Source organism: Hemitrygon akajei, chromosome 27, assembly GCF_048418815.1.
Source record: "Hemitrygon akajei chromosome 27, sHemAka1.3, whole genome shotgun sequence".
Classification (NCBI taxonomy): Eukaryota; Metazoa; Chordata; class Chondrichthyes; order Myliobatiformes; family Dasyatidae; genus Hemitrygon; species Hemitrygon akajei.
The window spans coordinates 27,133,280-27,159,009 of NC_133150.1; the positions used below are offsets into that span (position 1 = coordinate 27,133,280).

General features: G+C 38.3%; 1 protein-coding gene and 1 long non-coding RNA gene across 2 annotated transcripts; both read left to right on the top strand.

Annotated features, from left to right (window-relative positions):
* Positions 1–9,645: 9,645 nt before the first annotated feature.
* LOC140717024 (uncharacterized) lies at positions 9,646–14,810 on the top strand. Its single transcript, XR_012096417.1, has 2 exons — positions 9,646–9,823; positions 14,171–14,810. It is a non-coding gene; the product is annotated as an uncharacterized lncRNA (long non-coding RNA).
* A 7,931-nt stretch (positions 14,811–22,741) lies between these two features.
* Positions 22,742–25,228, top strand: LOC140717200 (colipase-like). The gene is made up of 3 exons (XM_073030509.1): positions 22,742–22,882; positions 23,387–23,509; positions 24,608–25,228. The coding sequence occupies exons 1-3, from the start codon at positions 22,802–22,804 to the stop codon at positions 24,734–24,736; spliced, it is 333 nt and encodes a 110-aa protein (XP_072886610.1). The 5' UTR covers positions 22,742–22,801; the 3' UTR covers positions 24,737–25,228.
* The last annotated feature ends 502 nt before the right edge of the window (positions 25,229–25,730 follow it).

A 25,730-nucleotide genomic window follows, 5' to 3' on the forward strand; every position in this document is an offset into this window, starting at 1 on the left:
CATGTTGTGGCTGCTTAAAATTTTATTTAGGCTGCACTTGGAGTGTTGTGTTTAACTCTGGTTGTTCCATCACAGGAAGAATGTGGACGCTTGGAAAAGGGTGCAAAAGATTTTTACCAGGATACTGCTAGATTAGAGGCTATACGAAGAAGTTGGACAGACTTGGGTTGTTTTCTCTGGAGCATCTAAAGCTGAGTGGAGACCTGAAAGAACTTTATAAAAGTATGAGCAGTGTCCATAGGGTAGACAGACAGATCCATTTCTCAGATCATGTACAGAAAAGTCTTTTAGTTTAACTTTGCATTGTGTTTGGCACAGACTTTATGGGGGAAAAGGGCCAGGTCCTGTGTTATATTATTCTGTGTTCTAAAATTAGAAAAGTAGAACAGCCTCTTTTACTTAAAGAATTGTAATTCTACAGGTGGTATGTGATACATTTTTTATAGATGTGTGTCATGTAGAGTTTTTGTAACCGCTGTATAAAGCCTACAAATATTTTGTCATCACTCAATCAGTTCTCCACCTTCATCTTTCAAAGCTCCGATGGTTTCTATCCTCTTTTTTTATTTTCAGAGGATTTGCCAAATTGAAGGGTAGAATCCCGGAATGCATTACTATTTTGGTTGATTACAGGTAATGTTATCTTTGTGCATTTTCATGTATGATTAAGAGTGCGTATGCTCAGGGTAGAATATTTATCTCTTCGCAGACACCTTTCAATATAACTACCTGTAGACAGAAATTAGATTACATCCTTATTTTGGTTCACAAAACCTCACAATTTGTAACATTGCTTCAACACAAATATATAAAACCATCAATGTAACTGGCTCATCTATAGTTGTGTTGAATCACAAATCACGTGGGGACTGACAGAAGTGGTATCATTATCCTACAAATTCTGTCAGTTTTCTGAGGGAAACTCAGAAAAGACTGTCAGCCTTAAAGGCACAATCTCCATGGCAGCCAGATATCAATAGAATGCAGGCTTCCTGAAGAAAAGGAAAGCTATACAGTCTTTGCAGTGGTGCATTTATGAACCACCAGCCTCCGAGATTAATTAACCTTTCAGAGGCATCTGCCTCACTAAGCCCCAGGTTCTAACGACTTTACCTTACTAACATTATTTTGCAGTTATTTTCAGACCAGATATGTTACAAGCTGGCATGTATTGTATGGCATATAATATAAATGAAGTACCTGATGCTACAAAACACTGGACAGAGTAATGTAGATTGTAACAGAAAGTGCCTTGTCTACCTTATACAGGGAATAATCGCTGATGTGAGTTATTCTGGATCTAATCAAGTTATGTTTAGAAGGTGCTGAAATGAAGTTTATACTATGTAATACAGTTTCTAGCCACAAATATAAAACAGAAAATGATAGCAATATCCAGCAGGTCAGACAGCATCTGAGGAAAGGAAAACATTTTAAATCAATTGCATATTAGATATTTGGTGATGTGAACAGACTATTATTAAACCACTATTTCTATTTATAGAATACAGATCATAGAGGTAGTTTCTCTCTGCAGTAACCCCACTTTTGTTCATTTCAATGTCAAGTTTAATTTCCAAAAATTTGGTAAGAAATAATATCCCTAAACAAGAGCATTAGTGTTATGATGATGTCATGTAATAAGATAACTGCTAAATTCAGACAGGGAGTGTTTTTTCACAAACAAGAGAAAATCTGCAGATGCTAGAAATCCAAGCAACACACACAAAATGCCGGAGAAACTCTGTAGATCAGGCAGCGTCTATTCAAAAGAGTACAGTCGATGTTTCAAGACCTGAAATGTCAACTGCACTCTTTTTCATAATTGCTGCCTGGCCTGCTGAGTTCCTCCAGCATTTTGTGTATGTTACAGACAGTGTTTCTTAAACCACAACTTACCTTTTAGGGATACACTGTATGAGTTGGTGTGAATGTTCAATAAATGATGTTAAGATTTATTAATAATCTACCCGGCTGACACAGTAAAGTGCCCAGCTAAGGACCTGCTGTTTTCCACCTGCTGTTTAAAACAAATTTCCACAAAAACATATGGCAGGAATCTCATAGTGAAATTGTAAATGTTTTCAGATCTTATCAAGCACTAATTTGACTTACTTTTGATAATGCAAGCAAGTGAACTTTGTGACCCATGATTAAATTATAATAAACTTCAGTGTCGGGACTGGTGCCACGTCATTTTTCTAGCCTGATAGTTTCGGCAAACTGCTGTTCTGCTTTGTCAGGTGTTCAGCAACATTTGACACTGAAAGATGGAAAATGGAGTCATGTAACACTATAGTACAGAACCAGGCCATTTGATCCATCTAATCCATGCCAGCCTGGTCATCTACCTAGTTCCAACAACCAGGTCCTGCCTCAGCAAGGACCTGGACCCACTGCAATTTGCCCATCACCACGATAGGTCAACGGCAGATGAAATCTCAGTGGCTCTCCACACGGCTTCAGACCACCTAGACACCACAAAAACCTACGTCAGGATGCAGTTCATCGACTATAACTCAGCATTTAATACCATCATTCCCACAATCCTTATTGAGAAGTTGCAGAACCTGGGCCTCTGTACCTCCCTCTGCAATTGGATCCTCAACTTTCTAACTGGAAGACCACAATCTGTGCGGATTGGTGATAACACATCCTCCTCGCTGATAATCAACACTGGTGCACCTCGGGGGTGTGTGCTTAGCCCACTGCTCTATTCTCTATATACACATGACTGTGTGGCTAGGCATAGTTCAATACCATCTATAAATTTGCTGATGATACAACCATTGTTGGTAGAATCTGAGGTGGTGACGAGAGGGCATACAGGAGTGAGATATGCCAACTAGTGGAGTGGTATCGCAGCAACAACCTGGCACTCAACATCAGTAAGATGAAAAAACTGATTGTGGACTTCAGGAAGCGTAAGATGAAGGAATGCATACCAATCTTCTCATAGTGGGATCAGAAGTGGAGAGAGTGAGCAGTTTCAAGTTCCTGGGTGTCAAGAATTCTGAGTATCTAACCTGGTCCTAGCATATCGATGTAGTTGCAAAGAAGGCAGGACAGTGGCTATACTTCATTAGGAGTTGTAAGAGATTTGGCATGTCAACAAATACACTCATAAACTTCTATAGATGTACCATGGAGAGCATTTTGACAGGCTGCATCACTGTCTGGTACGGAGGGGCTACTGCACAGGACTGAAAGCAGCTGCAGAGGGTTGTAAATCTAGTCAGCTCCATCTTGGGTACTAGCCTACAAAGTACCCAGGACATCTTCAGGGAACGGTGTCTCAAAAGGCAGCGTCCATTATTAAGAACCTCCAGTATCCAGGGCATGCACTTTTTTCACTGTTACCATCAGGCTGGAGGTACAAAAGCCTGAAGTCTCACACTCAGCGATTCAGGAACAGCTTCTTCCCCTCTGCCATCCGATTCCTAAATGGACATTGAACACTTGGACACTACCTCACTTTTTAAATATACAGTATTTCTGTTTTTGCACATTTTTAAAATCTATTTAATATATGTATACTATAATTGATTTAATTAATATTATATATATTTTATTTATTATTTTTTCTCTTCTATATTATGTACTGCAATGTACTGCTGCTGCTAAGTTAACAAATTTCACATCATATGCTGGTGATAATAAACCTGATTCTGATTCTGATTCTGAACCATAGCCCTCCATACCTCTCTCATTCATGTCCCTGTCCAAACTTCCTTAAATGTTACCATTGAACTTGTATCTACCACTCCTGCTGGCAGTTCATTCCACACTCACAAAACCCTCTGAGTGAAGAAGTTTCCCCTCGGGTTGCCCTTAAACATTTCACCTTTCAAGATGAAGTTCAAGCTCAAGTTTATTTTCATTGAACTGTACATATATACAAGCAAATGAAACAACATTCCTCCAGACCATGGTGCACCTACAAGACATATATCACACACAGCACATAAAACAAAATATTACTCTAAATAAATTAATAAAATGCAATTCAAAATGCACGTAGTGTGCAGCACGTTAACTGTGATCAGTAATCAGCTCACTGTCCTAGTAATGAGATATTGGACCCATGGCCTGAGGGAAGAAACTGTTACCCAGTCTGGCAGCCCTAGCTCTGATGCTCCTGTTCCTCCTTTTTTATTTATTGATTGAGATTCAGCGTAAAATAGCTGTTCTGGCCCCTCTAGCTGCATCGTCCAGCAGCCCCTGATTGAACCCTAGCCTAATTACAGGACAATTTACAATGACCAATTAACATACCACCTAAGTCTTTGGACTGTAGGAGGAAACCGGAGCACTTGGAGGACCTATGGGGTTACGGGGAGGATGTACAAACTTCTTACAGACAGTGGCAGGAATTGAACCTCTGTCGCTGGTGCTGTAAAGCATTATACCAAACACTACGCTACCACGCCACTCCTTCTTGACGGTAGTGTGTCAAAAAGATTGTGGGATGGGTGGTAGGGATCCTCAATAATACTTAGTGCTCTTCATCTACAATGCTACTGATAAGTGTCTAAATGTCACAAATTGCTGGGAAGGAGACCTCAACAATGCTCTAAGCTGTTTTTATTTTCCCTTGCTGCTTCCATACCTCACAATGACGCAACCAGGCAGGACCCTCTTGATGGTGCTCCAGTAGAAAGTTGCTATAAATAGGTCGGGGAGCCTTGCACACTTCATTCTCCTCACCCTAAACCTATGACCTCCAGTTCCAGTTTCACCCAACCTCAGGGTGAATGCCTGCAGACATTCACCACTACAAGACCTTTCCTCCTTCTCCTATACTTCAGGGAAGAAAGTCTTAACCTACCACCACTGAGAACATCTACAATGAATTTTACCATGAGAAAGCAGCATCCATCATTAAGGACCCCTATCATCCTGGCCATGCTCTCTTCTTGCTGCTGCCATTGAGAAGGAAATACAGGAGCCTTAGGTCCCACAGCACCAGGTTCAGAAACAGTCATTACCCTTCAAAACATCAGACTCCTGAACCCATGTGGATAACTACATTCACTTCAAATCTGAACTGATTCCACAACCTATGGACTCACTTTCAGGGATTCTATAACTCCTGTATTATTTATTTACTTGTTTATTTATTACATTTTGTCATTTGCATAGATTGTCTTATTTTGCTTATCGGTTGTTTATCAGTCTATGTATGTAGTTATTCTTTGATATTATTGTATTTATTTGTTCTACCATGAATGACTGCAAGAAAATGAATCTCAGAGTGGTATATGGTGACATATATGTATTTTGTTAATAAATCAACTTTAAACTTTGAACTTTCAACCTTTCCCTATAACTCAGGTCCTGACGACATCCTGGTAAATCTTCTCTACACTCTTTCAAGCTTTTTGATATCTTTTCTGTAGGCAGGTAACCAGAACTGCACGCACTACTCCAATTTCAGCCTCAGCAACATCTTATACAAATTCACTTAACATCCCAACTCCTGTACTCGGTGCCCCAGTGCTCCAAAAACTCTCTTTACAATCTTATCTACCTATGGTGGCACTTTCAAGGAATTACAGGTCTGTATTCCAAGGTCCCTTTTTCTATCACACTCCTCAGTTCCCTAGCATTCACTGTGCGAGTCTTATCCTCATTTGTTATCACAAAGTACAACACCTCATAATTGTCTGCATTAAATAATGCACAACTTCCCTGTAATTATTTCTCTGCTTCTAGACTGCAAAAAAAAAATTAAGTGACTTGCTTGAATTTAATCAAAATAATGTATTTGTCTTCTGAGCCAGCCATTACTGTTAAAGTGAGAATGGACTTTAACTGCATTAAACCTTATTAAATGTCAGTTGAAATTAGACTGTCACAACCAGATGTAGCAAATGGATGCTGACTTTTCATATTCAAATGAAAAAAAAAAGTTTCCCTCAGAAAGAGTGACCTATTTCAAAGTTCAAAGCTCAAAGTAAGTTTTATTATCAAAGCACAGAAATATCACCATATACAACCCAGACATTCAATTTCTTATGGGCATACTTAACAAATTTATAGAATAATAACGATAACAGAATCAATGAAAGACTGCTCAGCTAGTGTGTTCAAACAGAGTGCAGAACAGTACAAATGCAAAAGAAGAACAAATAACAATAAATAAATAAACAATAAATATCACAAACATGAGATGAAACTATTAATTATATTTCACAGAAAACTCAAGGAATGAAAGCCCAAATGGAAAGTTATTCTTGAAAAATATGTTAATAGGTAGAACGTGTAGCAAACAACAAATAATTTTTGATTTCCTTTCCTGACATGATTTTCATTTTCGGACTTAATTTAGGATTGGTATCATGGGCTTGCGTGAAAATTTAACGACATATGCGGCCCAGATATCTACAGAGCTGGGTACTTTTCACAGTTTGTGAAGTAGTATGAATGTATTGTGCAATGTGTTCTCATTTCACACTGAAATTAGTGTAGACGCACCTTTGCAGTGAAGCTGTGGTAATATTTTGTGCATCCAGCTACCACCACACATTACCAAACCTTATGTTGTCACGTCCCAGAAATCTGTGCCATTACAATAGTACAGAAAAAAAACTGATAATTTAGTAGTCAATTGTTCTGAGATCCCAATCTAGTTTGACGTGTACTGAATCCTATGCTTCTTTTAATGCAATGGAGCCCCATCTCACATATTCCCTTTAAATTTACTATGGTTCTGTTTCCAGACACACGTGAAACTTCCCTCATTTCATTTTTTATGTTCCCTTGAAATTCAGCTGGGCCTGTTTGCCACATTCCTTTAAACTTGGTAGTTTCACCGGGATTTTTTTTTCGATGCTAACACCTAATAATCCAGGAAATCTGGCAGTCCAGCATGAAAATCTGGGATTAAGAGAATTACTGTAGTCTGCCTCAGGAATTGATTCCAATGACTTCCAGCCATGTTAACATTCTCTGAATGAATACATTTTTGAAAAGTAACACCAATCTTAATTTAACTTACATAATTAGAGTTGAATGATGGTTCATGCATCACTGAGAACAGTGAAATGCATCACTTGCATCAAATCAAATCAGTGCTGCCACTCTTCCAGCACCATTTTAGCATGGCTGCTAATCACTAATCCTAACCGTACATCTCTGGAAAGTGCAAGGAAACCCTTTGCCTTCTTGCTCTGCCTTCTGGTATTCTCTTTTTTTTTGAACAAGAAGGAAATTTATTGTTTTCCAAACTTCTAGTACCTTTCATTAATTTAGCAAGTTATGAACATTTTAACTACCATCTCTGCAGCTATTTTCTTTAAAACCCTAATGAGTAGTCAATTAGGCCCTGATGACTTGTCTGTCTTTAATCATAACCATCCCCCCCACCCCCTCAAAGTTTCTCCAATACTTTATTTCTTGTAATTAGGATTCTTGTAAGCTGCTCCATGCTATTTAAAATTAGCCCACCTGATATCTTAGGGCTATTAGCAATATATTTTATGATGAAGACTGTTCAAAAAAATTTATTCAACATACACCCAGCGGCTACTTTATTATGTACAACTGTACTGCTACTTGTTAATGCAAATATTTAATCAGCTGATCATGTGGTGGTAACTCAATGTATAAAAGTATGTAGACATGGTCAAGAGGTTCAATTGTTGCTCAAACCAAACATCAGAATGGGGGAAGATATGTGATCTAAGCAACTTTGACTGTAGACGGGCTGGTTTTAGTATCTTAGAAAGTGCTGAATTCCTGGGATTTTCGTGCATACCAGTCTCTAGATTTTACAATCTTTTGTATTTCGTGTGAAATACAAAAAATAAAATCCGTTGAGCAGCAGTTCTGTGGATGAAAATGCATTGTTAGTGAGAGAGGTCAGAGTGGTTAGAGTTTTCAGGAAGGCAACAGTCACTCAAATAACCACGCATTACACATTGGTATGCAGAAGAGAATCTCTGAATGCACAGCACATTTAACCTTGAAGTGGATGGGCTGCAAAGGCAAGAGGCAATGATATGCACTCAGTGGCCACTTTATTAAGTATGAAGATACCTAATGAGGTGATGACTGAGAGTATCTGCCACTTTTTTTTGCGGCTGTTATTAATTTACCAGCCTCAGTCTCTACAGGCCGTACATTTAAATTGGCTGTCCTCTTTATCCATAGAAAATTTAGCTTATTTACAGTAAGATATAGGAAGCAATATGAAAGTCCTTTAGAATTCTTGTACATGTTCAGTCTTGGACTACTAGATCCAAGTCATTATTGACTTGTTTATTAAGACATATGAGAAAATGCTGTGCTGTGCAAACGCCTTAGGTACATGTATATAGTTAGGGTGCCTAAGACTTTAAAGACTTATATATATATATATACACACACACACACATACATGAGAGAGAGAGAGACTGAGACTTTTGCACAGTACTGTAGGTTTTAATATAAATATCTGTGAGGCTATTCTTCTCTTCCAACCTGTCCAGTTGAACAATATTTGCCCTTTGACAACCTTGAGGAGAATCTTGCACATGGATTGCTTCATACAATTTGGAAGCCATTTCTCAGGGGAGGCAGATGTTGATAACGAGATTCACTAAAACTTGTGGGGCAACACGGTAGCATAACGGTTAGGACGATGTTTTACAGTAGAGATGACCTGAGTTCAATTCCTGCCACTGGCTGTAAGGAGTTTGTATGTTCTCTCCATGACTGTGTTGGTTTCCTCTGGGTGCTCTGGTTTCTTCCGACAGTCCAAAAGATGTACTGGTTGGTAGGTTTAATTGGTCTTTGTAAATTGGCTCGTGATTAAGCTAGGATTAAATGGGGGAATCGCTGGACAGCGTGGATCAGCTTGAAGAGCTGGAAAGGCCTGTCCTGTACTGTACCTCAATACAATAAAAATAAAATAAATAAAAAGTGTGCAGCACAGTCATTACAGATCTGATATAAAGAATGTTTGAAAGTCCTGATTCTTTCTGAACACCAGGAATAACTGTAATCCCCATCTTTCCAAGTAATTCAGAGATATGCCTCACCTCCAGTAGGTACTCATGACAGAAGAAATACTACCAATGCTCTTTCTACAAAATCCATTGCTCCGGCAAGTGAACCAAGTATCCTCACCCAGGCCAACATCCCCAATTTAAGGCTTTAATTACAATCAAACAGCTCTAATGGATGCTCACCTCACTTGTACATCTAATATCCTGCTCCTGAAATGGATGCTCTGCTCTGAGTTCCACTGTAGTAAGAGGTTTCCAGGGGGACCAAGAAAACAGTTCTCAAAGCTCCTCGAAAAAAAGTAGCACCTTCATTAACTGATGGGAATTCTTGACATCTGGCATACCCAATTAGGGAAAAGTTTGTGCGAAAAGCTACTAAGTACTTCAAGCCTCCTGAAAAGAACGTGCAGAACCTCGTAAATAACCCACATACTCATCATAGCAAGCTTCTTCTATCTGCGACATACTAAGGACTTTACAGTGCTCTGCTGGAACCCATGGAACCAAAGTGAAAGCAAATAATTCCCAACCTCAAGGGCTGCCCAAGACAAAGGTTACAATTGCTAGTCAACAAACTTTCTTTATCTGGAGAATAGAACTGTTTTATGGTTGTGTAATAAATTACAACATCACTTCCAGGGATTAAGAACAGAAGTTTTGCCATGGTGTGACGACGTGGCTCTATTTAACCGACAATATTATGAAAAGTCACTTCAGTCATGTTGCTTCTTCAGAAAACAAACACTAAAATTCATAATTGTCTTCTTTGGAGGGAGTACATTCTCACGACACACTAGACCCACTGAGAAATTTACTCACCAGCAATGTAAGAGGTGAGTCAAACTGGAAAAAGTTCAAGAAGACAGAATTAAGGGAGCAATTATTTTTTTGGAAGGAATAGCTCTGTCTTTAGACTGGAAAAGAAATGAAACATTCTACACTCAGTAATCTAAAATTTTGTAGAATTACTTTGTCTTCATGCTCTTTCTGGTGTTAAACTATGCATGAATAAAATCAGGAAACACTTTATTCACATGAAGCGTAGTGGTAAGTGGAAACTTTCTCTTTTTTCCCCTCAAGACTGTGAATGGCAAAATAAATCTGGAACAGTGAGTTTCCATTATAAAAGAATAAGAAGATGTAATATATAAGAGCAAGAGTAAGAAGATATGTGGTAAATAAGTTGAAGGTAATGATGGGTTGTAGTGTAAATGAACGGCAGAAAAATTTAAAGGGTCTAAAGATGAGAAAATCTGCAGATGCTGGAAATCCAAGAAACACAGATAAAATGCATCAGTACGGGTCCTGATGAAGGATCTTGGCCCGGAATGTTGACTGTTAACTCTTTTCCATTGATGCTGCCTGGCCTGCTGAATTCCTCCTGCATTATGTGTGTGTTAAAGGATCTAATGATTGGAATGGAGAAACAATATGGGGGAAAAACTTTCATGCTGAAAGCAAAAACTTTCCTGAATTTCATAACCATCAAGAAACCTCTAGGTTTAATGCAATTAGATTGCTATTTATGTACACCAAAGCCGTTGGAAGCAATTTATGTGGTCAGTCAGTGCTGCATTTCTTTGGCATTATTGTTTTGTCATGTACATACCATTTATTTTCAAGATTCATTCAAAACACGTGGAAATTTTATTGGTACCACAATTAGAAAGAAGACAGTCACTAAATGTTCATTCCAGGAACAGAGTAACACAAGCAGATATGCTGACTGAACTTACAAAGTCATTGTATTCAAAGTTTGTTACTTGTATTAACAGTTGCTACATGGTGATTGTGTGTACCAATGGCAGGACTTGTTGGGGGATAGTTTGCATCTTTGAGGAAACATAGAATAGTGAACATGTAATTTTAGGTACTTGGCCAACCTTCCTTTTTGCTTTTCTTCTCTCCAGAAGCCAGTTAGTGGTGTATCATGCCACCTCTCAAATGCTTCAGATCAGTATTGCCACTCCTTACTAAACTTTATGCCACCGTCCCCTTTTTTTGAAAGACTTTAAGCTACTAAAAGTGTAAAACAGAGTCTTTCCAAAGGGGCAGTTTCAATTGGATGCGCTCTTGTAAGTCAACACAGGTATCATCACCCTTTGCGCCATAAACAGTGAATTAGTAGGATTCACAGCTGATGGTTAACCAAATATATGAGCAACAAAAATACCAATTTAATAGTTGTTCTGCAATGCCTGTTATGGAGGGAAAGGCCCAAAGTAGCTTTTAGTACTAATTTTACACATTAAACAAAATATCTGAAAGAAAAGGGTGAATGATTCTACAATCCATCGAATGTTCTAATGAAGTATTAATAAGGGCAAAACTATCATCGTACTTCTGATATATGTAAACATGCAATCACAAAAAAACAGAATGTAGAAAACAGGCTGTTTTGGAACTTAATGTAATTTTGAAAAGAAACTTACAGAAATTCAATCATCCAAGAATTATTCTCAGTAGAAATCCCTGATATTGTTTATTAAGTATGTAATGATACACCAGCGACTGATTAATAAGTTCTTAAAACTCAATGTATGTATATGTACAGGTCATTCTTCCCTCAAATAATTATTTTAGAACTTTATACTTTATAATTTTACTTTTATAGCTTATGGCTGAATCCCATTTGTACCTTCCTATCTTTATTCACAATCTGTAAAATACCTAAATTATTTGCTAAAACAGAGTGCTTATTACTCCTGGTTTGCTGCCTGGGATAATTATTCAATGTGATTCGCTACTTAATGTGATTGATGGCTCTGGGCCTGTACTCATTGGAATTCAGAAGTATGAGGGGGAATGTCAATGAAACCTATTGAATGCTGTAACGTCTCAATAGACTGGATGTGGAGCGGATGTTTCCTATGGTGGGGGAATCTAAGGCCAGAGGACACATCCTCAGAATATGGGGCATTAACTTAGAATGGAGATGAGGAATTTCTTCAGACAGGGAGAGGAACTGTAGAATTCATTGCTACAGAAGGCTGTGGTTGCCAACTCAGTGGGTATATTTAAGGCAGAGGTTGATAGATTCTTGATTAATCAAGGCATGAAAGGATATAGGGAGAAGGCAGGAGATTGGGACGGAGTGGGAAAATGGATCAGCCTTGATAAAATGGCAGAGCAGGCTCGATGGGCCATATGGCCTAGTTTTGCTTCTTTGTCTTACAGTCTTATGTCTTGAATTCCTTGATTACCCCAGAGGATGGATATTAGAGATGTCTTTACAATGATGCCAAACAAAAACTGTGTAAAGCAAAATGGAGTCCTGGCCACAACTTTCTTTAGGGACAGAAGTGAATGCTGTCATATCATAGCCAACTGAAAAATCATGTGCATTATCATTGTCTTATATAACATGAATGTCATAAGGGGACAGAAGGCTGGACCCAAGTGCAGGACACAGGCACTGAAGTACTAGGGGCAGGATGGGAACAACTAAATGATAGACAAGATGTGGTGACCATGGTGTGCATGAGGGACGTGACGTTCAAAGTGATGCTGGGGTTTCGGGAGAGTCTTAGAGTTCAGGCAAGGTGGATCCCAGAGTTCGGGCAAGGCAGGATCCCGGAGTTCAGGCAAGGCAGGATCCCGGAGTTCACTGGGCGGGCCGCATAACTCCTAGGCAGGGCCCGGATCTCCCAGGCAGGAACACAGGGGCCTGATCAAGTCGCAAGGCACCTGGGTAGGTTACAGGGCACAACCCATCAGTAGCGAGGGATGGAAAGGGGCAGAGTCCCCCACCAGGCACCAGCAGTACAGCCAGGCTTGCCCAACATAGGCAAGGGATAGGAAGGGAACTAGGTCCAGGGTGACTGCCAGACTTACTCAAAGAACTCATCTTTAACAAAGGGAACTCCAAGCCAGGGCAACCCCCTAACTCCACAGTCCCAGAGCCCTCTATATACACCGCCAGCCGATGGGCATCAGATGCACCTCCTTGAGCCCCAACAAGCCACGATGATCCACAGGTGTGACCAAGTGGGCTCAAGGGTGAAAGGAGGGACGGCTACAAGACCCGGAGTCCGGAGTCCGCAGTCTCAAGCCATACAACCATCCTTTGAGACAGATACTACATATTCATTCCAGTTAATAGTAGGTGTGCCTTCTATCCAGGTGTTGTAAGACTACAGAATGATCACCATAGATTCCTAACCTCACAATCTACCTTGTTATGTCTTTATACCTTATTGTCTGACTGCACTGCACTTTCTCCATAACTGTACCACTTTATTTTGCAGGTTTTTTATTGATTTCACCTGTAATACCTCAATACACTGTTGTAATGAAATGATCTGTAAGAATGGTATCCTATATAGAGTTTTTCACTATGCCTCAGTATGGGACAATAATAAACCAATTTACTAATTAAGTTTTACTACTTTACTTCAGTTAAAGTTTTATTACTTTATCATTTCCTTATGTACAGACACTCCTATGCTTAATGATATACAATCTATCTATTAATATAAACTATCAACTAAATCAATATAAACTATGTTATCACAGTGTACGCTGACAGACAATTGAACCCAGGTGAGGAGGAATGCAGACTCCCATGTAGAGCCAGAATTAAGAGTTTACCCAGAGGAATTTGAACAGAACATCAGTGGCTCAGCCAAGTGACTCAGTGAAGTGAATCATCCTTGAAACAGGCGAACACTGTGATATGTGGTAATTGGAGTCCACTTCAAATATTCACTGTACGAAGAAAACCTGTGCCAGTCAAAATAAGCCTGACAAGATTAAACAGAAAGCACAAGGGCTTAACAACTCTAGATAAGACAACAATTAACAAATACAGCTGCAAGGCCCACAAGGCTCATTTATTGTTATTTTATTATTGTGTTCTTTATTTTATTATGCTGATTTGGATCCAGGGTAGCAATTATTTCATTCTCCTTTATACTTGTGTACAGGAAATGACATCAAACAGTCTTGAATCTTCAATCTTTCACCTTGAAAAAAATTAAAGGGTAGTAAGATGGGACTTTAAAAATTGCTGAAAAAGTTTGTATCAGGTGACCAAATAATAGAATTGACACTTTTATTAATACTGATTTCATGCACGTGCATTTAGTGGAAGGTAAATAGGTTTTGACATGATGGGTCAGAGAACAGCAGTTTTTCATCTGTTTCTGATGTCAGCTCTTAAAAAGGCTTTTTACTCCTAGGTCTATTTGAGCTGAAGACCCAAGAGACTGCAGATGCTGGAATCTGGAGCAAAAAAAACAAACTGAGGGACTCAGCAGTTGAGCCGTGCTCCCGTACTTCCCCTTCAAATTACCAGCAGTATTTCATGTTTTGTTTGATTATATGACAAAATGATACCTTAATTGTTACTTGTGAAATCTTTGGAAACCCAAATCAAAATGGGTGAACAGGCATTGATAGATTAGTATTGTTTCACTTACAATTTTTAATTTCACTCCTGCTCTACTTTTGGCTATAAAGAGAATGTTATTTCCAAGTAATCCCGCACTATTCAATAGTACAATAAATAGGCTTCTTGCTTTCTACCACAACACAAAGGCTTTCCATCTTGACAGCTACTGCAGAGATTATTGAGCGATTCACCAATCAATCAAGAATCTGTCCACACTGTTGCAAGTAATTGAGATGATGTTATATATATTATAGTCATTTATAAAACTTGGAAACTTAAATGATTGGAAATAGCTTGAAGCCAAGTTATCTTTTAATCAATCACTAGTTAGCAAAATCCATCAACACCTTTCACATGCACTTGCTTTGAGTTTAGTTCTCAATCATACTGATCCGTGGAATGTTTACAATAAAACTGTTAGCAGTTAACTCATTGCAGTGTCTTATTTTGTGTCCGTTTCCATTCATATCAATCTCCCTGTGCTTATTTATGTGTCTTCATGCTTTTCTGACTTCTTACAATTTAATCTTCTGAGCAAAAAATGTAGCGAGTGTGTATTATTGTAGTGGCCGTTCCAAGACATATTGCCATTGTGGGAGAGTGGGTTGATAAAAAAGCACAATATTAATTTGCTTTAGGCAACATTGTCATAGTTTTCCATTTAATACTGTACCACAGGAGGACATTCTCATCATTGGTTGCAAGGAGCAAGTTACCTTAATGTGTTGTAATAGGCCTCCATATCAAATGCAAATAAAGCATTATAAAGTGAATGCCAAATATCTGAGGAGACATAGAGCTTTAAATTAAACAACAAAATGTGCTCAATTCCCAGCATTCTCTCTCCTTACAAAATTGGTTTACACATGCAATAAAAAACAGAGTCAGAGAGAAGTACAGCACAGAAACAGGCCCTTTGGCCCATCTAGTCAGTGCCAAAACCATTTAAACTGCCTACTCCCATCGACCTACACCAAGACCATTGCCCTCCATACCCCTACTATCCACGTACCTATCCATGCTTCTCTTAAACGGTGAAATTGAGCTTGCATACTAATTTTCACTGGCAGTGCATTCCACACTCTCACAACCCTTTGAGTGAAGATGTTTCCCCTCATGTTCCCCTTAAACTTCTCACCTTTCACCCCTAACCCATGATTATTAGACATGATTACTATATGTGATAGGAGCAACTGGGTGTATCTAAATTGTATGAGTTTTTCCTTTATAGTCATATTTATATTTTAACCTATGCAGTTAAATTTTCATAATGATGTCGTCAAGTGTTAGCACAACATTAAGACATTTCTACTAGGTTAAACAATTCGTGGATTTTGTAGAAAATGCTGGAGGAAATCAGCAGGTCAGGCAGCACCTATGGAAATGAGCAAATAGTCAACGTTCTGACTGAGACCCTTCTTCAGGACATGAAGGTCTCAGCCAGAAATGCCGATTGATTATTCATTTCCATGGATACTGCCTGACCTATTGAGCTCCTCCAGCATTTTGTGTGTGTTGCTCTGGATTTCCAGCATCTGCAGAATTTCTTCTGATTTAATGGCATTTTATTGTAAGAGTTTACCAGTATTAAGTATAAAGATTATTAGCCAACAAAATTATTTTTAAAACTGTCAATATCCTGATCAACACTAAACTAAAACACACAATAAGCAATCTTTGTAAACTGTAGGCATAATTAATTATGTAGCATTATGATGTGGCAATAGCAGAGACTTGGCTGTAAAAGGCATAAAAGGGGTTTCAAATCTTCCTGGATAAAAGATATTCAAGAATACTGGTAAAGGAGGAATGGAGAATACTGCAGTACAGAAGAAAGAGAAAGTACTGGAATGATCAAAGACAGCATCTATCTGCTAATAATCGAGGAATATTAAGAAGTAACTAGACTGAAGGATATTGAGAAACAAATTTTCTGGTAAAATTACAGAAATGTACAGAAGTAATGGAGTAGGCATTTACAAATGTCCTAAAGGTGGTACATTCGACAGGTACATAAAAAGGATGAAGGTAGCTAAAGTGAACTTCGGACCCTTAGCAAATGAGACTGTATACTTATCTATGGGAAAGGAGAAATAGCAGAAATTCTAAACAATTATTTTTATCAGTCCTCATAGTGCAAGATAGTAAAACATTCTATTACTTATAGATAAAGAAGGAATAATAAGTTGGAAGGAATATAAATTATCTCTGTCATTGGGGATAAAAAGTGTTAGGCAAACTAATGGGGCTGAAGACTGACAAATCATACTGACATGATGATTTGCTTCCCAGAGTTTACCCTTAAGGAAGTAGTTGCAGAAATAGTGAATCTACCAAAATCCTTGGTGTTGTGTCTGTGCGATTAAATAAATCACACACACGGGAGATGGCATTAAATGATGTATTCACATTGCGGCGAGAGAGAGAGAACAACTTGCATGTATGGCCAACAGCACATGTGCAGACAACAGATTAATACTGAGTGCTAAGGGGGGTGGTCATTGCTCTCAAAGAAATAGATCCATACATTACACTTCCTCCCCCTTTAGATTAATGCAACATAAAACTGTATATGTACAAAACATTCAATTTCCCTTTCTCAAGCCATATTCAAGTAAACATGCTTTACAGTCCATAACTAACTTCACAGTTCTAAAGGTTCAGTCTTTTGTGTGCTGTTCTGTTTCTTTCAGGATAGCGCCTCTGGACCTGTGAAGTAGCATCAGGTTTGGTAGGTGTCTTGTCTAAGACAACTTTCTCGGTTTCCGGTGTCACATTGCCGTCAGTGACATCATCACTGAGAGGTAAGTCCGGTGACTGTAACGTGTCAGTCTTGTTGGTTGCAGTCGACTCAGGTGTGTTCTTTGGTTCAGCATCCGGTATTAGTCCACATGACTTCTCGGCGTCAGATCTCCAACATCCACCGTGTACATCAGTGGTCCAGTTTTTGCACCTATCCCATCGGGTGCCCACTGGTCTTCTCAGTAATCATGTGCTAGGTCTTCCTGACCAATCTTGAAGCTCCTTGCTGCTTCACTTGGCAACTGGTTGAACTGTTTGTCCTGCACTTCCCTCTGTAGATCTAGTTTTAGGAGGTCTATGTGAGATCTCAGTTTCCTGTTCATGAACAGCATTGCTGGAGTTTTATTTGTCATCGCATGAACAGAGTTCCGATACACAAAGAGGAAGTTGTCCGCCTTATGCTTGGCCATCACTTTAATGGACTTCTTGAATGTCTGGATAAACCTTTCAGCTAACCCACTCATTGCTGACTTGAAATGTCTGATGCCATTTCTTTTCATCAACAGTCAGAAATCTTCTGATGTGTACTGTGGTCCGTTGTCACTCGCAATTTGTTCTGGTAACCCGGTTCTGGAGAAGGTAGTCCTCAGAGCAGAGATAGTCTTAGCTGATATGGTTGACCTCATCAGAATAACCTCCGGCCACTTTGAATGAACATCCACAGCAATCTGAAGCATGGAGTCCATGAATGGCCCAGTTGCGTCAATTTGTACTCTTTGCCAGAGTGAAGACAGCCACTCCCCATGGGTGTAACAGTCCCTGTGGGGGTGTATTTTGAAATTATTGGCATCCCAAACAGTTTTGGACAAGTCTTCCATCTGTTTCTCTATTCCTTTCACAAACTCCTTCTCATTAGCATTAATCAGCAGTGCCAGTCTCTGGCTAGTGCTACCATTTGAGCTGTAGTTGCCTGTTGATGTCACACTGAGAGCTTTGATTGAATGCCAGTCCAGTTGGATTTTTCTCAACCATTCATGTCCGAAAAGTCCTCCACTTTTCAATATATAAAGCTCTAACTGTTGTGTTTGGCCCCCATACATCACATTTATTTTGGGAGACCCTTTCTCGCCTGTGTAGGTCTTTAGCATCACTGAGGTCTTCTCTAATAGTCTCTAAAAGAACAGTCTGCTGCAGTCAGCCTCTGGAATTATGGACAAAGCTGATGCTGTATCCAGCTCCATTTTCAGTTTTACACCAGACACATCTATTGTGATCCAGATGATTTTGTGATCTGCTTCAGTTACACGATGCAGTTCTAGGCATGGAAGTTCACCCTTGCCAGACTCTATTGTCTGATACTGTTTTACATTTGAGAACTTTATGCATTCGTTAAGTTTTGTGTTTGAGACTTTTCACTCAGTTATGCTTTTTGTCTGCCTTGCTCACTCCCTCTATATGACCTTATCTGTGACACTCTCTGCAGATGTTTTCTTTGAACCAAGAGTCACTTGCATCAAGGGAGGAGTTGCCACATTGACAACATCTTTGGCTTTTTGCACCATTCAGGGACATTTCTGCATTTCACAATCTAACCTCCTTTTCTTTAGTTCTGCTGCATCCCTTGCTGCAGTCTCTAATGATATTGCAATGGCCAATGGCTGTTCTAAGGTTAAGTCTCTATCGGGCAGTAGCCTATTTTGAAGCTTTGACTATGCATGCTACATACAAGCCTTTCTTTTAATGCACCAGAAAGTTCATCTCTAAAGTCACAGTACTGGGAAAGTTCTGCAATCTACTCAGAAAGGCTTTCACCGTTTGACTGGTTATTTTTGTAAAATCTAAGTCTCTCAGCTATTCCCAGTGGTTTAGGGCTCAAGTGATTTTGTAAAATTGGAAAATTTTGTCGAACGTCTTGCTTGCTAGCTTTTCAAGGGTTACTAGGTTGCATAAGAGACTGTATGTTCTTGGGCCCATTAAGCCAAGAAGTTTATGGACTTTCTTTTGCTCCTCAATTTTGTTTAAGTTACAATATACCCTCTCAATATATGACTCAAGTTACCCTCTCAATGTATGACTCCCAGCCTTCATTAGTGCTATCAAATTCACCAACTTTCCTGACTGAAACCATTGCCATGTTATCTTCACTTTAAATTCAGTGCATCTTTCAGTTACTATGTACTGTACTCACACGTTTGTTAGCATCTGTGATGGCCTCTGTACTGTTTAACTCTTGCTGTCTCATTCTGTAATCACGCCATAACAGTTGGTGCAGTTTGTATTATTTTCTGACATGCAGGTTTGTACTCGTCGCCAATATGCCCAACCTTGTTTCAATTAAATAAAAGCACACACATAGGAGATGGCTTTAATTGGTGTATTCACATTGCAATGAGAGAGAGAAAGAGAAAACAATGCACATGTGTAGACAACAATGCATGCACAGACAACATAATGCTGGAGATGGGTGATGCACCATCAATAACTCTCGGAGACAGCAGGCAAAAGATAGGCTTCTATTAGCTGCAAACTGAGAGAGGAGCAGTGCCTCCAATCGCCTTTATACAGGGGTCTGTGCGAGGAGCCACAGGAGCAGTCAGCAGAGAGGTGTGTCCAGACAGGTAAACACATAGTTTACCACAATGGGGGGAGGAGTCATTGCCCCAAAATAAATAGATCCATACATTACACTGGGAAGGTTACAGAGGAATAGAATACCACACTTGTACCAATATTCAGTAAAGAAGGGAAGCAGGAAGTTCAATAATGTTGGTTAGCCTAATATGCCATTGAGAAAATGGTGCAATACAATATTAAGGAGGAATAGCGAGAGGACGAGAAATTGTCAAATGGAGTATAATGTAGAAATATATTGCAATAAAATTGCAAGAAAGAATGGAAGAACAGAGCAAAGGGATACTCAGAGTGATATGTCTGAGGATTGGGCAGTTGGAATACAAGTGAATGCAGTATGCAGTGAGACTGTGAGGAAGGACAGGTAGATGATAGGGCAAAATTGCAGTTGGTGGGATGAGTTGAAGTGTAACATATGGGGCAAAATCAAAAAGGGTGATAGATACAGGACTGAAGTTGTTACATTTGAATGCATGCAGTATACGGAATAAGGTAGAAGATCCTGTAGCGCAGTTAGAGATTGACAGGTATGATGAAGTGGCCATTACAGAGTTATAGCTGAAGAAAGATCATAGTTAGGAGCTTAATATCTGGGGGTACATATTGTATCAAAAAGACAAGCAGGTAGACAGGGTGAGTGGTGTGGCTCTGCTGATAAAAAGTGAAATCAAATCCCATAAAAGAGGTGATATAGGATCGAAAGATGTACAATTCTTGCAGTTAGAGTTAAGAAACTGCAAGGTAATGAGACCTCAATGGGAATTATATATACTGTAGGCCCACAAATAGTAACCAGGATTTTGGATATAAATTTTAGCAGGAAATAGAAAAGGCATGTAATAAGGCAATGTTATGATAGTCATGGGGGATTTCAATACTGCAGGTAGATTGGGAAATTCAGGTTGGTGCTGGATCCCAAGAGAAAGAAGTTGTAGAATGCCTGGAAGTTCTTGTGCAGGATTCCTTAAAGGTTAACTGACAAGTTGGGTCACTGGTAAAGAAGCCAAATGCAATGTTTGCCTTCATTTCAAGGACGAGAAAATAAAAGCAAAGATGTGATGCTGAGGTTTTATAATTCTTCTAAACTCACTGGAGTTTAGAATAATTATATGATGGTAGATCTCATGAAAACCAATCAAATATTGAAAGGCCTACACAGAGTGGATGTGGAGAGGATGATGTCTAGTGTGGGAATCTAGGACCAGAGGGCGCAGCCTCAGTATATGGAGAGAGATAAGAAGGAACTTCTTTAGCCAAAGGGTGGTATATCTGAGGAATTTGTTGCCACAGACAGCTGTGGAGGTCAAGTCGCTGAGTCTACCTCATCCTATTACTGCAATTTTTGGATAACCAGTGATGGACTCTAGTCAATTATCCCCCTCAGTTGCCATTTGATTGCATTTGTTACATTAATAGCCAGAAGATCCATTTTATTTAAATGGAAAGATTCTAATCCCCATACTACATTTCAATGGTTTTCCCAAACTATAACATGTTTAAACTTGGAAACAATTAGGAGTGGCACTATTGCCCCTTCGGTTAAATTTGAAGAAACTTGGAGGCCATTTATTCAACATTTTTGTATGATGTAAGCTGACCTTTTCTGAATCCTTCTCAATAACTTTTTGTTCGTGTATAGAGGAGCGGAGTTAATGACAAATAATGATTTTAACCGATGAAACATGATAGCCCACTTTTGTTTTGTTTTGTTTTTTTTTTAGTTTAGGGGGATTTTTTTTCCCCTTGTAAAAAAATTTTTTTGGAATCTTTTTCATGTTCTGTTATTAAGAGATTGGGAGGCTTAGATTACACATGTTACTCGGAGTCCGTTTCTGTATACGTTAACTGTTATTAATGTAATCCCCATCTCTTTGTATCATTATCATTGTTACGTTTATTAATTCGAAACTCAATAAAAAAGATTGAAAAAAATATCATTGAGTCCATTTAAACTGAGGTTGTTAGGTTCTTGATTAGTCAGAGGATCGAAGGTTACAGGGAGAACGCAAGAGAATGGGGTTGAGAGTGATAATAAATCAGCCATGGTGGAATGGTGGAGCAGATTCTATGGGCCCAGTGGCCTAATTCTGCTCCCATTGTATGCCCTATGATTTTAAGAGATATGTGGGTGGCGGTGGTCATAGATTATTCAACACAAAATTATATCTGGCAGGTAAAGCTAGAAATCAGGATTGCCTTTGGTGCAATAGGTATGCAACATAACTTTAGAGGAGGTTTGAGGCAACCGTACATGGCACAAGTGATTCTGCACCTGGAGTACTACGTATAGTATTGTTCTCCATGATTCAGGAAGGATATACTTACAACAGAGGCAGTGCAGAGAAGACTCACTAAGATTCACTCTGTCAGGGAAAGTGAGCAAACTTCTTTATCGGCCAGCTATTTGAAAATTCATCTTCTGGATACCTATCTGATCGGATTTGTTTCCCTTTTGTGGCCAAACATGCTGAAGTGAATTATATTCACATTGAACTGGAGGTACAAAAATTAAAGCATTGAATGTGGTCAATTGCACCATCAGTGACAAGACTATTTCATTCATACCTTTCTGATGTTAATTATCCTCCCCTCCCTATAACTTGCTGAGCCGTTACATGACCTAAATTTCTGTATGTAATGCAGAGGCAGATTTTCTTTTTTTTTGTTTTTAATGTAAGTAATTTATAAGATACTTTCGGTAGGTAGATTGATTTGTGTGTAATAGTGTGTTAGGATTGAAAGTAAGTATGATCTGATTCAGAGCTTTGAAATACCAACAAACATAGGGTAATGAACTGAAGTGACCAATGGATATCAGTATGTAAGCAACAAAGAAGAATTAGCCACACAGAGTAACGGCATATGTATACATATCACATCTGCAAAAGTCTCAGGCTCGTGATAAGAATGTGTCTTATTTGTGATGATTGCAAAGTGATTAAAGTGGTTAAGTTCAATCATTAACTTGAACATAAGAACTGAAGTACTATAAAAGGAAGAAATGAATAACCTTTGGTGAGTTTGCAGTTGCCCAGCACTGTGCAAAATGAAGTTAACGTTGCTTTACCTGGCATGCTGCATTGCAGTGGGAATAGCAGCTCCCGAGAGAGGCTTGTTTCTGAACCTGGTAAGATATGTGGAGAGTTCAAAGAGAACGTATATTAAAAATAAAAGAGATTACCAATGTAACGTTTTTGCAGTGAATTTTCCTCTGATTTTCTGAGTTTTTCCTCCATAACTTTAATGTCAACTTTCTCAGTGGTTCCTCTATCTATGGAATTTTAAGTTAAATAATTTAGAAGTCTTTTTCCTCATATGACTGTTCTTTTTATTTAATAAATGCACTAGCATGATCAAAATGAATTTGCCATGTGCACTTGGTTTAAAAACGTTGATTGAAATCTCATTCAGTAAAAGATCTCAAACAAATCTGGATGACTGCAAGCACACTTATTGAAGGTACAATTGTTATAAAGGGCACTTAATTTGTATTTTTTCCTATATGATCCAGTAGCTAATTAGATTCAAAATTGATTTCAAAATACAAAGTAAGTTACCTGCTGAATTTTACTTTTTTAGAAATTACATTTCATAATTTGTGACACACAAAATATATCTTGTTTTTATTAAGAAAAATGGAGAGCTTTGCATTGGAAGCTTTCAGTGTAAGAGTGGCTGCTGTCAACGAGAGACTGGATTGAGTCTTGCAAGGTGTGCCGGTCAAGGTGCTGAAGGAAACTCATGCTCAAATCATGTAGGTGCTCAATATTGTTTCCACTAAAATATAATTGCAAATAAATATCCAACAATGTTCAAAGGTAAATAAGTACAAATGGTAAAGGAAGAACAACCTTTTTCTCATTGCTAGTTGATTATTGAAACCTGTAGATCTTTATTATTCCCTGCAAATTAAAATATGCTTGGGTTGTAAGAAGTATTTCAATAATTTAATGGGTTTTAGAAAATAATGATATTCATATTTGTTATAGTAACTTTCCTACATCAATTTTTGCTAACTTTAGCAAAAAGGAGAAAAATGCATTAATTTCATGATAGTGCAATGTCTGAAAGTGCTTCACACACATTAAACTGTTTTGAAGTGCTATGATACTGGCAATAGCAATTTGCATGAAACAAGGTTACACACACGACAATGTGATAATGACCAAAAAATCTGTTTTTGCTTGCGATTATAAACGTCACCCAAAGACTTGTAGAGCTCCCTTGCCTTTTAGCAAATAGCGCTGCACACTTTTCATGTTCAGAGTCTTAGTTTAACAATTTACCTGTGAAATATGAGCTCCAACAGTTTACCAGTTTTCTCATGCTGTATTGGAATGTTAGCATTAATTTTCAAACAGAACATAAACCCAGATATTACTGACAAGCAAAACTTTGCCCCTGTACTTTAGGTGACATCCTAGAGATATCCTATATTATGTTATCCCAAATTGTGATGGCAATTTATGCCTATTACCCATTATTTTTCAATATTATGGCATTTATTCTGTACCCTACTGGCAGGAAATCCAGATATGATGTACCAAAGACATCTCTGTTATTAAGAACAATAATACTCTACAATTTGGCAATTTGGATAGAAAGTGGGGGAGGTGGATAAGATTAAGTTGATGGTTAATGTTCTGCAAATATATAATGCCTCATTTAAATAAAAGTATATTTTACTTCTGTAATACATTCACTGTTACCATAAATGAAACTTGGTTACAGTTAATCCATTTCGACATGCAGTCATCTCTGCTTGAATGAATTAAAATAATTGGCTGCTGTCTAAAGGATATTGATGAACTATGAAATTGAGGTAATATTGAAACTGTGTCTGTCTTTTCAGCTCCTGTATAATGTTTATTACAAGTGCCCCTGTGAAAATGGTCTGAAATGCGAAGGTGATAAATCCATCATTGGTTCAATAACAAACACTAACTTTGGTATCTGCAAGGACCCAAACAGCATTGCTTAAGATTCACAAGCCAAACAAAATGCACCGAAGTTGATCTTTACTCCATGAATAAACTTTTATTGACTAAAGTAAACTTGCAAAGTCTATATTTGAATATTGCAGATATGGTTACAATTGAAACTTTAATTCGAAGGTAATAGGATTGCAACTATATAGGTTAACAATCATATTTTGGCTAATAACCAGTCATAATTTTACTGATTAAATTCAGGAAGGATGCTGCTTTTAATAAAATTCTATTGCAGCTTGCCTCAAAAATCTTACATCTTTTACATGGCTATATACTCCCTAATAAGTTGAATATTTGCATATGAAATATAGTACAAAACAAAATGAGATAAAAAGTAGAAATGTGCACCTTTATTCTGTACTCTTTAATTATATTGAAATGATGATATTGTTAAAGAAAATCATCTTTAATTTGTTATGATAAAGTTTACATTTTGAAAATTATAATAAAGACTTATCCAATTATGGTGATATTTAAACATGGTTACAACTTAGAAATGTTTTTCTTTGCTTTCCTAATAACTGTTCTAAAACTAGACAGTGCTATCTTGAATAAACACTCAATGACCACTTTATTAGGTACACCTGTACACCTCCTCGTTAATGCAAATATCTAATCAGCCAATCATGTGGCAGCAACCCAATGCATAAAAGCATGCAGACATGGTCAAGAAGTTTAGTTGTATTCAGACCAAACATCAGAGTGGGGAGAAGAAATGTGGTCTAAGTGATTTGGACCTGTGGAATGATTATTGGTGCCAGATGGGGTGATTTGAGTATCTTAAAAACTGCAGATCTCCTGGGGTTTTCATGGATGACAGTTTCTAAAGTTTACAGAGAATGGTACAAAAAAAAATTCAATGACGGGTGCAAAAAAAAAAAAAAAATTCAATGAACGGCTGTTCTGTGGATGAAAATGCCTTATAAATGAGAAACCTAAGAGGGGACTAACCGGACGGGTTCAAGCTGACAGATGGTGACAGTA

Bases quoted from the DNA above. Each gene is read 5' to 3' on its own strand.
- LOC140717200 (XM_073030509.1), top strand. From the start codon at position 22,802: ATGAAGTTAACGTTGCTTTACCTGGCATGCTGCATTGCAGTGGGAATA. The intron at 22,883-23,386 runs GTAAGATATGTG...GTTTTTATTAAG, and splicing joins GAGGCTTGTTTCTGAACCTG to AAAAATGGAGAGCTTTGCAT. The intron at 23,510-24,607 runs GTAGGTGCTCAA...CTGTCTTTTCAG, and splicing joins GAAACTCATGCTCAAATCAT to CTCCTGTATAATGTTTATTA.